General features: G+C 44.4%; 1 protein-coding gene across 1 annotated transcript in view; it reads right to left on the bottom strand.

Annotated features, from left to right (window-relative positions):
- Window positions 1-15,538, bottom strand: part of oca2 (oculocutaneous albinism II) — a 79,383-nt gene that overhangs the window by 31,612 nt on the left and 32,233 nt on the right. Inside the window, exons 13-17 of the mRNA XM_036545995.1 lie at window positions 14,555-14,693; window positions 8,269-8,401; window positions 2,072-2,219; window positions 1,433-1,490; window positions 639-747 (exon numbers count right to left, since the gene is read on the bottom strand). Coding sequence (XP_036401888.1) covers window positions 639-747; window positions 1,433-1,490; window positions 2,072-2,219; window positions 8,269-8,401; window positions 14,555-14,693 — 587 coding nt within the window. The remainder of the gene's footprint in view (window positions 1-638; window positions 748-1,432; window positions 1,491-2,071; window positions 2,220-8,268; window positions 8,402-14,554; window positions 14,694-15,538) is intronic.

The following is a 15,538-nucleotide window of genomic DNA, read 5'->3' as shown; positions in this document are numbered from 1 at the left end:
GGAGAGGAACGCTCTGAAGAGAGCCGACTGATCCAGAGACGGACGACGTCCCACGAGCGACAATGAAAAAGAGCGCTCCTCTGACGCCGCATAATTGGTAATAGTGTTTAGGAAAACTTTCCTGTTGTGCTTACAGCATGACCTCCTGCAGTTCCATATCTGATTAAAGTTGTTTTTCTGTCGCGCACAACACCCAGATACAAACAGAATTATGGCCCTGCTAAGCAGACAGATTAATACATGCATGCGTTAACATTCCAAGAGAAATTGGCTGATTAGCATAGCAATTTCTGCACTTCTTTTCGTGGCGCTCACAGGCAAACTTGGAGGCATTCCGTGTGACATTGTGGATGTTCAGACAATGGTGTCTAAATTTATTTGAGCCGGTGGCTATTCATCTGGGGAGCGTGTAAATATTTTGCAGATTCCGATCACTAATCCATGCCAGGTCCTGCTTCCATCCTCCCTGCCATCCTGTTATTACGGGATCTCTTTAAGCGCTCACTCGGGAAGAAGGAAGTCATGCTGCGTAATTATAGACCGCGGCCCGTGACTCCACTGCGAATCCGCGAAAACAACGCCGGGGACTCGTAATAATTAACTTCTCCCGGTAATGACGAGGCAGACCCCCTGCTCACCCAGGTCGAGGTGTATGCCCGGGACGAAGGAGTTGAGGAAGAACATGAAGATGACCATCCCCAGCACCGTGACGCACTTGACCAGGAGGATCTTGTCCGTTATCCTGTGCTGTGAAAAGGGACAGGGAAGGAAGAGGGACAATAATAAAAAAAAAAATTAACCATCGACATGAATCCGCCGTTAGGTGTCGGCTTTCAGCGAAAATCCTGCAGCCTTTGTTAATGAGGTCACAGCTGCAGATTTGGAACCCCGAGAGCCATTTTCTGCAGAGGGTACTTTAAAGTAGGAGTCGGGGGGGTGCTTGGAGCACTTGTGTCTACTTTGTGCAATAATGTGATATTGTAGTAGGGTGGAATGAAACTATATTACCTCAACGCCAAGTGAACTCCGTGTTATGGCTCGGTGTGTACTAGCACAATGTGTGTTAGCGCTAAACATGGTGCAACAATATGCACTATATGAACTTTTCATAGTAGCCTCCATCATACTGGATAAGAGTCTCAGCCAAATGAAAAAAATACTACTAATAATAATAATATTACTACTGCGAGCATGTGCATAGTGTGGTAGAATTTCAGCAGCAAGAGAAAATCTGTAGTAGCCTAAGTCTCTGAGCTGACAGCACTCTGCATGATTCTCCAGTGTCAGCCCTACACACTTAAGGCCAGGACTCAGACACAATCAGAACAGAGAGATTAGCTTTAATGCTAACACTGGAGGGGAATCAGGCTTTGTTCAGAGTGGATCAGCATTATACCTGTCTCTGGCTGCTTTTTTCCACACTACTGCTTACCTTTTTCTGCAGCTCCTGAATGTTGTTCTCCCAGTTTTTGTCTTCTTGTGAAATTTGCCTGAAAAATGGCAGCATCGAAAGGCCATTTAAGTAAGGATGGTTGACGGGGGGGGTTGTAATTAAACATTTTAAACACGCCCTGCCACTCTGGAAACCTAACTTACGGATCTTTATGGGAACATAAAAGAAAAATAGAATGCCTCAATTGTCCCACCTCAGAGCAATGTTGCCTTCGGCACCAAGAACCAAATCAGCATATGTCGGGGTCATGCGAGGATAGCTGCCTAAGTTTCAAGGGCAATGCTGAAGGCTATGCAGCAGTTATTGTAAGTACTTGAAACTTAAACTCCAGGCACTTTGTGCCCTGTGACCCGAGTTATTGAGCCACTGAACTGCTGTGTATTTTTAATCCTCTGGGAGCTGCGGTACACAGTGTATATGCTCTCATGCCCCAGGGCCACACACCTGAGGAGGCAGTGTGTCGTGGAAAGTAAGGAGACTGTGACCCCAGGTGGGACACCACAGTCATGCCCTTGAGCAAGGTACACTTTGAATTGCCTCTGTAAATATCCCACTGTATAAAGTAAGAGTATGTTAAAGAAATGCCCTCAGTGAGAGAACAATGATAACTCCAGTCACCTTTGAAAGGTCCTCAGCTTCTTGCGCAGAAGGCTCTCCAAGTTGAGCACCTTCTGCATCAGGAGGCACTTCACCGCCGTCTCCTCACGGCTGGCGGGGTTGATGCGCTGAGCAGTCTGCCTCCAAACCAGGATTTCATGTTTTAACTCTACAGGCAAGAGACACAGAGGAGCCGTTAGGGAGAGAGTAGAGAACAATAATACAGTCAGCTCTGTATAACTGTGTATTGGATAATTGTATTCTCCATTTCGAAACAGAATCTGTTACAACGCCGGTTTTATCCCATTGGCTTTAATTACTCCTGTTATGATAACCTTGGATAATCTTTATGAGATTAAACAGACTCAAAATTGATTTGCCCAGCAATGTTCATGAAACTCTAACTGTTTTCAGTTAAAACGTTAAGCGTCAGATTTGTGTTTTTCAACACATTGACAAAAATGTATATTCGGATCGCACGCTCAAATCCAATTTCTAAATCCCAGTTTAACAGCGACTGTGAAAGAATCCACTTCCACCGTGAATTTGAGGTGCTTTTCCTATTTCTCGTACCAGAGACCACAGCGGTAAAGGGACCGCGTTGTATTTTAGCCGTGCTGTAACTAATGGTGGCAGAAGGCCTGCGTGCGGCCAGTCAGCCACAGTCGAGTGGAAGCTTTCAGCGCAGCGGCTCTCAGTGAGCGCGTGGCTGAAGGGAGGGGCCGTGGGCCCGACGCTGAGAATGTAAACAGAGTGCGCACTGGCCAGTAAATGTGACTTCTCCATCATTGTTATCTCGACCCCCGCTGAAGGCCTAATCCCGCCGCGCGGAGTAGGGGATTCGCGGAGCCCTGAGTGGGTAATGCAGCAGCTGCAGCCCAAAAGCCCGCTGCTGCCGCCGCTGAAGATCGAGGGGCCTGATGCACGTCTCCCCGTTGTGAAGGGGGGCCGGTGCATTATCAACGCGGCGCCCCTAAACGGGGCTAATTAGAATAGGAAGAAACACGCTGTTCGCAAACCTACACAATTACCAATCCCAGCAGGCAGGCCGGCCGATATCGCCCCATGACCCTCGCGCCCCTGCTTCGGTGAATGGCAGGCCAGCTTTATGGGTAGGGGTTAATCTGCATCAAGCTACTGGCAGGCTCGGCGGTGGCTGCTGGTCCAGCCCCGGAGCCCACTGCGTCTCTGCGGGCCCCAGCAGCTGGCCTTCCCGTCCCCGAGCGGATGTCATTAGGCTTAGCTTCCTCTCACACAGCCGCTAATAACACCCCCTCGCCGGCTTTCAGGAAATCAACGGGCGCGGCCGTGTGGGCGCAGACCGAGCAGAACCAAGACTCCCTGACGTTCGCTCCAGCCCACTGCTGTAGGCTCAGAGGGCGAGAGAGGTCTGGCGGTTTAGAAGTTCTGAGATTTTGAGAATTCTGCGGTGGATCTCAGCCATTGAAACAGTTTTCAAATAACATCGAAGAAATACTCTATCTTCTTCTCACTGCCGCCATTGTTCATATGAAAGTGTTATTTGTTGGTCTAAAAGTGAGTTGTTATTCTGATATCCTGCTTGGATAAGTCAGTGAATATCCTATTCGGACGAAACACTGTGGGTCACCATAGGAGTGACAGCACAGGAATAGGCTTTTCAACCTGTTACATTTAAATGAAGTGTATTTCAGTAGAGGTAGTGGTTAGAGATAAGATCTGAACTTGGCTTTGCTTTTGAGTAGAAAGTGTGAATGCTGCACAGAGTATTCACTTAGTCTGCTCTTCTTTTTAAGGAAAGGATGTTCCGCAAAATACTCTGTCTCTTTGGAGAAGATATAAATGTGCTGATAAATTGATTGACCAACTGATTGGCTGACTGACTGCATGATAGATGTGATAGATTGACAGCTCTACCTCTGTTTGTGAAAGTCAGAGGTAGTCTCCCTCTTACTGCTGAATGGACTGACTCCATATGAAACACCCCCTATATTATCTCTTTTGCTGCCAAGAAAAACCTTCAACATTTACAAAAATGCATCATAACTTCCATGGGGCAGTCTTTGAATTGGGTATGCAGGCAGATCTGTAGTCAACTCAATCAAATCAAAACCACTGACTGACTAATAAGTGGCATTAGCAAGCCCCCAACAACACCTGCTGTGATTAGCTGGTGGGAAATGTGCTATTGTAATGTGTCACATTAACCACAATGCCTCAGCGATAACTCCGCGATAACAGGGCATGAAGGGAGGACAGGACTGGCATGGCAAGGTCACACATGAATCTCTTCGTGATTGTAGTGGCGCGTTTCCTTGAGCAGCTCGATGGCCTCAGTGGACACAGGTCCATTTAAAAAGCAGCCTGGGTTTCCACTGCAGTATCCTGAAGTGCAGTCAGGTTCAGAGAGACTCTCTGCCCATTTGGTCACAAGTGTAGTGGCCTCCTCCTCCCATGCAGTGGTCAATGTCTCAGTCTGGCTGGACATGTTCAGTGGTTACTCTGGTGTTCTCTTAGGTCTCCAAACCAAAGAAATATCCTAAACTATTTACATGCCATTGCACCAGGCTATTTCCTCCTTAATCATATGACAAGACTCCATAAATACACCTACGTCCACCAAATGTGATGTAATCACATCCTGGCCCTACTGAGTTCAAGTATCCTTACTGGATCCAGAGCCTACAGGTGATGAGAAGTGGAAAACAGTCTCAACAGCACAGCCTAGTTCAAGTACACCTGGGCACAGAACGCTATAAAGGAGCCATGAAGGGACCTGGGGCTGAGTGACAAAAGCCTCTATGGCGAAGGACAACAGGACTTGTTCCCTTTTCACAGCAATCAGCCCCTGGGCTGCTCTGCCTTCAGCTGTCCCCAGGTGAGTCTCCAAGGGGCTTCCCCAGCAAAAGGGCAGACCCGGGCTCAAACGAAATGGATCTCAATTTTAAAGTGCAAAGGATGTAGAATGCCGGCTCTGAGCAGTGACAGACTTCTCAGAACAGAGTTCTCAGAGAGCAGTAATTGCCTCCCCGGCGTAAGGCTGCAGGTTGCGTTCAGTCATATTCACAGGAATTACAAACCTGGCAAGAAGGAGGACTCATTCAGGGGCGCGACTCGCACTGAGAATGACAGCTGTCACTCACAGTGACGAACTGCTGCTTGCGCAAAATGAGCTTCCTCTGACTCAATGCACATATTGGCTGGTTTTTGAAGAGTTTTATATGTTCTGTTAGTTTTTAAAACCTTGTTTTTTATCTTAACAAAGGCCTCTATTTTGGCATTAGGCAAGATAAACACTGCAAAAATTTATATTGTCAACTTTTTTCAGCATTTGACATATTTCACCAGATGAATACATTTTAATGTCATAGTTATCAAACATTTTGAGGTAAAACACATATGATACATATGTATGATGCACTCTGTTTATAAGAATCGCATTTTATAACCACACTTAATCATTGACTCTTATAAGCTCCAATTTTAAGAGCTTCAGTTCAAAGGTTTGCACCGCCCTTTCATCCTGTGATTCAACAGGTGCCTGTAATTCTCCCAACGATGACTTCTCAATGATATCAGGGAACAGGGCAATCACTGCTGGCATATGAGCTTCTCAGAGGACTGCCCTGGCCATGTCCCAGAATTGCTGCATGGGTGCACAGGATGTCACAGTGAGATGAATCTATTGAACAACCGGCAATTGTAACAGGGTGAAAACTGGAAAGCAATGATAAAAATAAATGAAATAAATTCATAGCCAATGAAAGGGTACAATGGGAATTTATCTTTTAAATAACGTTTTTCTCTAATTGAGAAATTTCTTTAGCAGGAGCTCTTCAAACATATAAACACATTTGAAATCTTCAGTGTTTTTCTGCTTTCTTTATGAAATACAACAAAAATAACATTACTCATGGTAGTTACAATGCCACAGCGCAGTCAACATTTTTGACTGGATTAAAACATAAAATGATACTTTGACTCACATTAATTATTTTTCAGTGTGTCTATGACAATTGGCGCCATGGTGCCTTGCCTGTTAGCATTCATTTTCATGACATGACGCCTCCTTAGTTCTTCACAAAATCTTAAGAAAGTGCAGGCTGTGGTATGCCCAATTTCTCAGCTGCATTTCTTTCATTCATCTTAAGGCTACTGTAAGACAAAAAAAGCCCTTTTTTCATCTATTGAAAGCATATTTGTTATACTTGTCATGTCAACTGGTATCCAGGCACTTAGCTAAACTTTCTAAAAAAGTTTACTTGCCGGGTGCTTTGAACACTCATTTCATTAATTATTCCCCATTATGCTCTATTGAGTGCCACACAACATGTTGCAAGAGAGCCCAGATTGATTATCATAAATGGACTGCTCTGTTCTTACCAGCAGGGTTTTTAAACAGCATTAGAATAGGGATGATTGAGATGGTCAGGATCATGAAATGAACAGTTTTATCTCGTGCCAAGCCCTGGATGAGCTGAAGATGGGCTAGAGTAGGCCATCTCAAAGAAAAAATCTTACAAAGGTTTTGAAAGTTTGAGTTACCTGGTGATGTATGGCTGAAACGCCGCAGAACATTCTGTGTTCCTACCCTTACGCTACGCTGTCTTGCCAGAATAAATGAAAGTGCTGTTCTTATCAGGACGAAAGAAAACAAAAACTGCAAGTACAACAATCTGAGAGTTTGCAGACTCCAGAGTATGGTTTTGTTGGTGGCTGGGATTAGGTTTGTGTTTCTTCTCATGGTGTTGTCTTTTTTAATGTACTATCTACACTGTGCACAGCTCTCCAATGAATACGTCCCGTTCTCTGAGTTCAGGGTTAAATTGATCTAGGCAGGAGGCAGTGAACCGTAGTATTGCCCTTGTAGATGAGGCACTCTGACTGTGTTAGCACCTTCACATACAGATTGCACTCAGTGGGTCCCATTTGACCAACAGCTACGATAACACTTTCTATCCCCAAGTCACTAATTCGTTTACAAGCAACTGAATCTCACGTACGCAACACCAAGGCTGAAGGAGGGTTTTTGCTCTCCGCTCAAGGAATGAAAACTATGGGACCCACAGGCAGTAACTGCCATCGTAATTTATGAACACCATACACAGTATTTTGAAACAATAACTGCAGTCCCCCATGTAATAGCTGGAATATTGTGAACACGGTGTGAGGGTAAAACTGGGTTTCATCATGACGTAAAGTGTCCGTTCAGTGAAATGTTGAAATGGGCAACGTGGCCAGATTCAGATTTAGACTGCACAAATGAATGCAATATTCCCATGGGCAGTTATCACAGTTTTGGCCCAGAACTAAACCACGTTCATATCCCACCATAATTATGATCATCCCAGAATGAATGAAATATGCAGGGATTTTGTGGTTATTTCTTCCTAGCATCTCACTTTTGTCAATTTGTCAATTTGACATAAATTATTATCAAACAATAATGCAAGCTAATTTGACTTTATTTTGTAGTTTTCTCACGAGGTCTATGGTAACCAATGTCACTGCAAACACAAACTCAGTGCTAATGCACCTGTTAATCAGGCATCAGTTTCCACCCCAAATCCAGGAGTTAGCCACAATGTTAATGTGTGCATATATATTTCTTATTATCATTTTTGCAATATCCAAGTAGCAAAAGTGCTGGATAACGTTGTGTTTTGCTCCAATGCAGATTCCTCGAGGGGGACATACTACCCTCATAGAAACAGTTTGAGGGTATTTCACTACTGCATAGCAGGTGCTTTTAATAAATAATCCATCAGTTTGCATGATTTTTCCATACTATTAAAATCACTTCACCTATAAACCAAATAACATGCCTGTGAAGTAACCATTTTGGATTTTAAGTGTGGCACTTAATACACTTTTAATCTTCTAGATGTAGGTCACTGTGATGAGAGTGACTATTCTAAATTCAGATTAAATGAGTACAAAGTATGAAAAAAATCTTCAAATATCCCACTCCAGGAAGTCAGTCAATTCCACATAAAGTCTTTGCCTTTGCCTCTGAAGTCCTTCACGTTGTTACCAAGGACAAACAGATGAAGATCACGAAAGAGATGGATTTTGTGGTCGACTTGCATTTTTGTCTCAGGTTATTAAACATCAAAGCTTTTACGGCCATGACCCCTGTGTCGCTGTGTTATAAAAAAGAAACCGTTTTCACAAAGTAACTCAAAACAGTGTGTCACTTGCTACCTCCTCACAAATGGGAAACAAGCACTGCAACTCACCCACAATCTCCATGGGCTCTTTGTTGTAGAGCTTTTTGTTCCAGTAAAGCATCCGTAGGAAGGGGAAGGAGAAGAGCAGGACCAGGCAGATCCCAAGGAACATGTACCCAGTGAAGGCCGCAAAGTCAATCCCCTGCAAACACGCAAAATGAAAAACACGAACACATGGCATGCTTCATATTTTCACTCAACTCTTACACTGGACATTTTTCATTCATGTACTGGATGTCCATCAGAAACAGACAAAACAGAATGGGCTACAATTACATAATGATGTCAGCCTATGGGGTTCCAATTAACCTGGCTGGCAGGCTTCTTTGCGAACAATTAGGTGTCTGTGAGAAATTCGTTTTTCGAGTAGGGAAATTAGTGCTACGTACAGAATAATTCCACTATGGCCACAGAGCACATTAGCATTTTCATGCTGGCCTTCTTTTCTGGATCAGGTTCAAACTGTGAAAAGAATGGCTTGCTGCGATAATTTGAGTAATTCGGATAGAAGGCTAGAACTATAATCCTCTAAATTTTACGTGCTTACAGGATATTAAAGATTGCGTGTACAAAGAAATATTCACAGCGTGCATGCATGATGTCACCAAAGATGAATGTACATATGTACAATGTTTTTTTGTCCCTCAGAAACATGATCCAAATAATGACTCTCCTAAAGCCTTATCTCAGAATAGCTTTTTTGTAAATTACACAGAGTGGAAATATGGGCTTTTGTACATTGTTAACCACACAGATGTATGACTATTTCTGGGAAATTACATAAAGAAAGCTGAAACTCAATGAGGGAGGGGAAGGATGATTGTAATTGCCTGCTTGTTATAATTCTGCTCCACACAGCGAGCATTTGGCAAGGTCTCAGGGCTTACATCCCCGGAAAAACCCTGCCTGCTTACAGCGTAACCCTCTAAAAACAGATAACACCACCAAATCCTCTCTTGCTGACACAATTGCATCATGTCCCGGGCACCGCTGGAAGTGCGGATGTGCACCTTGCAACAGAACATACAGCAATAATGAAAGGAATGAATTTCACAAAACCGGGAGAGCAGACATGGCTATTCCCCCACCACAATGTCACTGATGGCCGCTTGCAGAATTCTGTTTAAGGGCAGGAGAGAAAGGCTGTAAGAACACTGGTTTGCGGTCACTCTACAGGTCAAGTCCATTGTAAACAGAGAGTGAGAAATGCAGAAATTTCTCTCAGGCTGAGCAACCACACAGAGGCCAGCTTTACCTGGTGCCCATTAATTCTATTTACGTACCTCATTGCTACATAAATCTTATTCAGCTTGAGCTATGAGGTTTTCTCCTTAATCTCAATTCCGTGCTTGCTGGGAGTTAACACAGGATTGGGCCTGTTTTATTTTCATTAAATCATGAAACAACACAGTGGCTCACTACACACAAGTGCGTATTTGCACCAACAGGCTTTGTACATCTAAGTAAGTATATGTTTGCCTGCAAAAAAGCACAATTACTTCACAGGCCATCATACCTGGTAATAGACTGAGAATTTTAGCACTGTGCAGAAAGGCATTCTCCCCATTTTTCCTGCTTTTCAGAGCAGAGCAAGCCCTCAGAAAATGCCACCTCTCCAGTCATCTCTTTAATGCCCTACTTTCAGTGACAGCGGCAGACGAGTTGACAAGCTTAGAAAATCCCTCCCTTCATTTTTCTGTCAGCCTGATGATAGATTGCGGACCACGGCGATGGCATCGGTGGTATCCTTCGATACCGAGGTGCCGGGGGGCACAAAGCGGCCCTGATTAGGCGCCCCTGTGCACCCGCGCCACCGCCTCGGTTATGAGCCCCAGGAAATGGTGCCGAAATAGCTCATGCACTCTGAAGCCCCCTCACCCCAAGGGGGGCCGCTTGTAGGGAGCCATCTACGACCCGTGCCATCTATGCCTGGGGTGACCCATCACAGCTGCACCCCGCCTGCTGCTCCGGGGACGCAATCCCCCCCCCAACAACAGTTATATAAACAAACACACAGCCGTTACCAGGGAATGGCCCGCCACTCAAACACCACAGCAGTCTGGTGGCATCCAAACAGATGGGCTCAGATCCTGTAGATGATGTCAATGCAGAGGTCCCTAATACACCATGCCACGCACAGGTACCATGGACACAGTGTGCCAGCCAACTCGCCAACCCGCCCAGCAGAGAGGGACAATACGCGGGTCTCTCTGCTGCAACACGTCAGCCTTTTACAATGACGAACTCCCTCACACCTACTCGCAGCTGGGCCTCTGCGTGTAACAGCAGGTAAAGCTCCAGGCAGAAGAGGCAGCCAAATTCACCTGCTTATTAAATTACGACCCTCAATGAAAAAATGTATATATTTATATATACATAAAGAAGTCTGTGAGGAAAACAAACCCACAGCTTAATGTTGATGTGTTTTAGGTGTGTGTGTGTGTGTGTGTGTGTCTTACGCAACGTTCATCACCACAGTCCGCTTCACTCCAGCAGACTGGTATTATCTGTTCATTAGTGTGGAAAGAGGGGCTTCATTTAGCTTCCATTTGCTATGAGGATTGAATGGAAGATTGAGGCTTAAGTGTCTGACTTAAGCTGGGGTGTGGGTTTTCCTATTTTTCAAAAAAAGACTCTGCTATTTAAGATATGCAAATACACCCTCTACAGCGTTTGACAAGATCTCCTCTCTTATTTTTTTTTCTTTTTCGGACCAACACGAGCGGCCGAAGCCGAACCCGTAGCCTCCCTCTCTTCTGCGTACACAGCCAGGAGCAATCGGCGACGGGCCGCTCACAAAGAGGCCGAGATGAAAGGTATTTCCATGCGCTTAATAATGAGGCGAGCGCTCTCGCGTGTCACCCGGGTTGCAGCGTTTCCGTCACTCTTGCATCAGGGCCGTGAGAGCCAGCGTTTGATCACAAATTCAGTCCCGTCTCCAAATAAAGAGCCCTTGGTTTGTTCCCGCGCGTAGTCAATAGGTTCTTGGTGGAAATGGCTCTGTAATTGATCTCGGTGTTGAGTGGACCGCAGGTATTCATCTTGACAGACGAAATGGACCCTTGTGCGCCAACGCTTGTGTCTAACTCCGGGACAGGCGCATTAGGCGCAGCTGCCTGCGTGGCTCTGATTCTGTGAGTATCGCTGCTCCAGAGGAGCACCGTGTGCTGTTGAAAGCAACTGAAGAGTCAAACGAACACTCTAACAAAGCATTTTTACCTGGGTATTCAGTTTGGGTACCAAATTAAAACGGGCATGCAATAATTACAAAGAAACACAAAGAACCAGATGTGAGGGTATCTCAGTGCAATACACAAATGGGTGTTTTCTGCAAGTGCAACCATAACTGATACATGGATGTTCTTAATGTATTCAAATTATGAGTACCTGTAGAAGAAATGAAGAATCAGTCACAATACACCAGGAGTATGTTTCCATTTAGCACCCGCATTTGGCACGATCATGTCTACAATTTCTGTATACATAGCTTTAGCTTGTGTAATGTGCAGATGCCAAGAAACACCCTAGTAAATAATTACAGTGGATAAAATCCCCCTGAGAGCACATTAACACGTGTGGCGTGCAGCTGAGTTAGCTTACGCTCATATGGTTTTGCATCACTGCTGTGTTCATGGTTACACTGTCAGTACGCAGTACTGCAAAGAAAGGCATCTGAAAGAAATTCTCACTCTTTGAATTATGAATCTGTATTATAACATGCTATTGGCCACCCTAGACCCCATCTCTTCAACAGAAGCACTAAGGCAGGGATCAGGACCATGAGCATGAAGGTCATGGGTTCATACGGTGGTTTGGGAATTTGTAGGGATTTGCTTGTAAAAGTTTGCCCAAATTCATGCTGTACAAATGACTTGTGAAATAAAACCAGACTACAAAGTTATGTAGTTAGCTGAAAAAGAAAAATAATATGTGATTTCCTTTAATGTAGTTTCCCTGTACTACAGGAATCTGAGGGCATGAACACATACATGCCTGTCCACACCCACACACACACACACAAAAACATAAACTCTCACACACACACACACACACACACACACACACACACAAGCATATACACACACCCACGCACACACACACACACAAACACAAACAAATACACGCACACACGAGCATGTGCTCGTTTGCATGCTCTGCAGAGAGGGGCCAGTTCCGCTCCCTCCTGCATCCCCCTGCAGTCCAGCTCCTGGGCCACAGTGGCGCCAGCGTGCAGCTGTGCCAGCGAAGATCACAGTATCACCACGGTCTCCCTTTATTTAGCAAGGGGTCACAGCTGGGGAACACGTCGCTCAGCTCTCTTTTACACCCAACACAAAATGTCAGAGCCTGTCCCGGCATCGCCCATAACAGAGCCCATCAAATTTTATTGGGTATACAGATGACGGTCACCTGGCCGTGTGGGTCTTACTGCCAGACACCTGGAGGCCGGGCCGAATCGGCGAGCGATATTTCACCTGATCACATGCATAAGTGTGCCTCCGGCGTGATACTGCTCCCATATGATCTCACTTAGTGGGCACAGAGAGCCACTTTAAACCTCCAGGTGGTCGTGGACCCAGCCGGTCAAGCTCTGAGAGGCAATCAGCAATGGGGATTTATGCCTCATTGTCATCTCACTGTTTACAGTCCCAGTCACGGAGACCAGGTGACAAGATGTGGCGTGTCCCCCAGGAAACATTGCCACTTAACTCTGAAGCACTAGAAGTGCAGACACTACAGTAAGACACTTATGAACAACTTACTTTGCAACATGATTTTACTACCTACAATGTACTGTTAAAGCATTTTTTGGCATCTATGCTTAAAATATTTCCCTCTCTCTGAAGCTACTTCACGCTGAGGACAATTCAGTGAGACAGTGAGGCATTGATCACATATTCATGTGCATGTGCGTGACACTGGAAGCTGTATTATGACCAGATATTCAGCTCCACAAGTTCCCTTGCCTTCTTTCTTTCATTCTTCCTTGTCCAGGGGGGTTATAGTTGGTGACACACAATTCTGGTGCTGTCTGGTTGCTCTTTTAGTGATAGCTGTTCTATTTTACACCACTCCCTCAATAATGTTTACAGGGAGCCAGCAAATCAGAAAACTGTAAACGCTCCTGAAAGGGAGTGATTTACAACAGGTACTGGTACAGGTACTACAGTAGCAATGCAAATGGCACTGGAAAGACCCACACTGGGAACCCCTCCCAACCAGAAAGAAAGATGACATTAACTGCGGAGGTTCCTCCCTTGTTCTTTATGGGAGAACATTGTGAAGACACGACACAATCACAGTCCTAACTGACACTGGCTTCCTCAAGAGCGAAGTGTGGAACTGTTAGTGCCACGCCAGCATTGTGTCAGTCCTAGCTCTTCATCTAAAGGTCAGGGACACTGAGGACTACTTCCCTATGTCATCCCAGTGCGGACTGCTCGTCTTCCATGCTGTCCACCTTTACCAAGATTAAGAGATTTCTGTCCTTTCATATGTGTGTCTTGTTGGCAGAATGTTTCCCGGGTACAAGATTTAAAAAATGCCAGATTACTGATCTCTGGAATTAATGTAGTCCTGTGCTGAAAGGGACAGATCGATTTTTGTTGTGATTCACGGCCACAGTAAAGTGTGTTATATGATTAGATTTGACCCTTCGACCCAGTGCTCAAATAGGACATTTCCGATCATCCGAGCTTTCTCAAATCCATTACTTCACTTCCAGGCATCTGAGGCTGACATTATTTGTTGACAATCATATTCACAGCAACATGAACTTTCCACATAAAAATCAATTTGCGGGATAATCTGTGTTTCATAAATGGCCAGCCCAGTGCTGAAAGGTCTTAAGGAATTGACTGGAACTAAAAATGAGAGAGTCAATGCCATGTATTGAGCACAATAAGGATGGAAGACGGAGTGAGAAAGACAAAAATGTAACAATCGCTTTACAAACTTGTTGTTACAAAATTGTGATAATCCCTCTGGAGTAGAGGTAGGTTCTTTAGAAATATGTATATGTATATGAATATGTAGATGTATTTCCACAGTGTGAAATGAGGAACCAGTCCTTATTCAGGTAAGATAGCATTAGTGATAGGACTACAGAATTAGCAGCTGTTGTCACTGGTAGTAAACTGCTACCCATAATCCCTTCCTGTGAGATTCAGAGTACCACTAAACCCTTGAAGAATGTGCAGTATGTACAGTATCCATAAACAAAGACACAGTGGGACACCCCCCACCCCCACCCCACCTAACATCCCTGCCCCCAGACTGTTGAAACGTCACATACATTTTTGCGCAGGTCCTGGTTGGAGACTATAATCACGTTGGGTGGATCACCAACAGCAGTGGCTGCCCCTCCGATGTTGGTGAAGATTACTTCCGCAATAAGGACATGTCTGGGGTCTAGATTAAGCACCTCACACAACCTGCCGGATCAAGTAAAAAACAGAAAAGCCCTTAAGTCTTGATTAGACTGCTGAAAAGAAAAAAAAACAAGCGTAAATTGATTTAAGGTCTTCAATCTGTCCAAATAGTCCTGGAAAGTAAAGGGGGTGGATACTGTGGCAGGATGGGGCAGACTGGGGTCGGGGATAAGGGATGAGCTGGGGGAGGGGCATGGGGCAGGGTGTGGGTACATGCACAGGGGTGGGGCAAGGTTGTAAACTGAGAATCAGGACAAGCAGCGCTTGATAAGCCTTTATACAGCAAAGCTACTGGTAATTTAGCTCTTCTTCCTGCCAAGCATTAAAATAGAGGTGCTTCTCTTTGACTTGCAGGCTGAAATGAAAAAGATCTCAGCTCCTAACATCTTATTCAAGAGGCTTCTGTGGGTTACCAAAAGTGATGTGAGGTGCAATTTTCCTATTCCCAGATTTACTACATTTTTTTGCCCCACATATCCCCAAAACTTTGATTGTGTTTCATATTTGTCAGGTTTCAAAATAACAACTTCAAATATTAATATCATGTTGCAAAATTAAATATTTAAGATCAAATGCAAATTTAACCTAAATTATTTTGCCACTTTCATCATTTAGTGAATATTTCAAATGTAAATTTGAACTTTAGAATACATATATCAGTTAAATGCATGATTTATGTACATAAGCCTTTAATTGACATATCATATGCTTAGTAAAGGTTTCATTATATAAACATTCTAATCATTTTCTGAATGACCAAGAGATTTGCATGGATATTTAATACATTTTACTAATACTTTATACATTTATTCAATTTTCAATTTCTTAAATGTTTCACACATTTACTA

The sequence above is a fragment of the Megalops cyprinoides genome, chromosome 14 (assembly GCF_013368585.1).
Source record: "Megalops cyprinoides isolate fMegCyp1 chromosome 14, fMegCyp1.pri, whole genome shotgun sequence".
Lineage (NCBI taxonomy): Eukaryota > Metazoa > Chordata > Actinopteri > Elopiformes > Megalopidae > Megalops > Megalops cyprinoides.
Note: the sequence above shows the minus strand (reverse complement) of the source record. Positions and strands in the feature narration are given on the sequence as shown.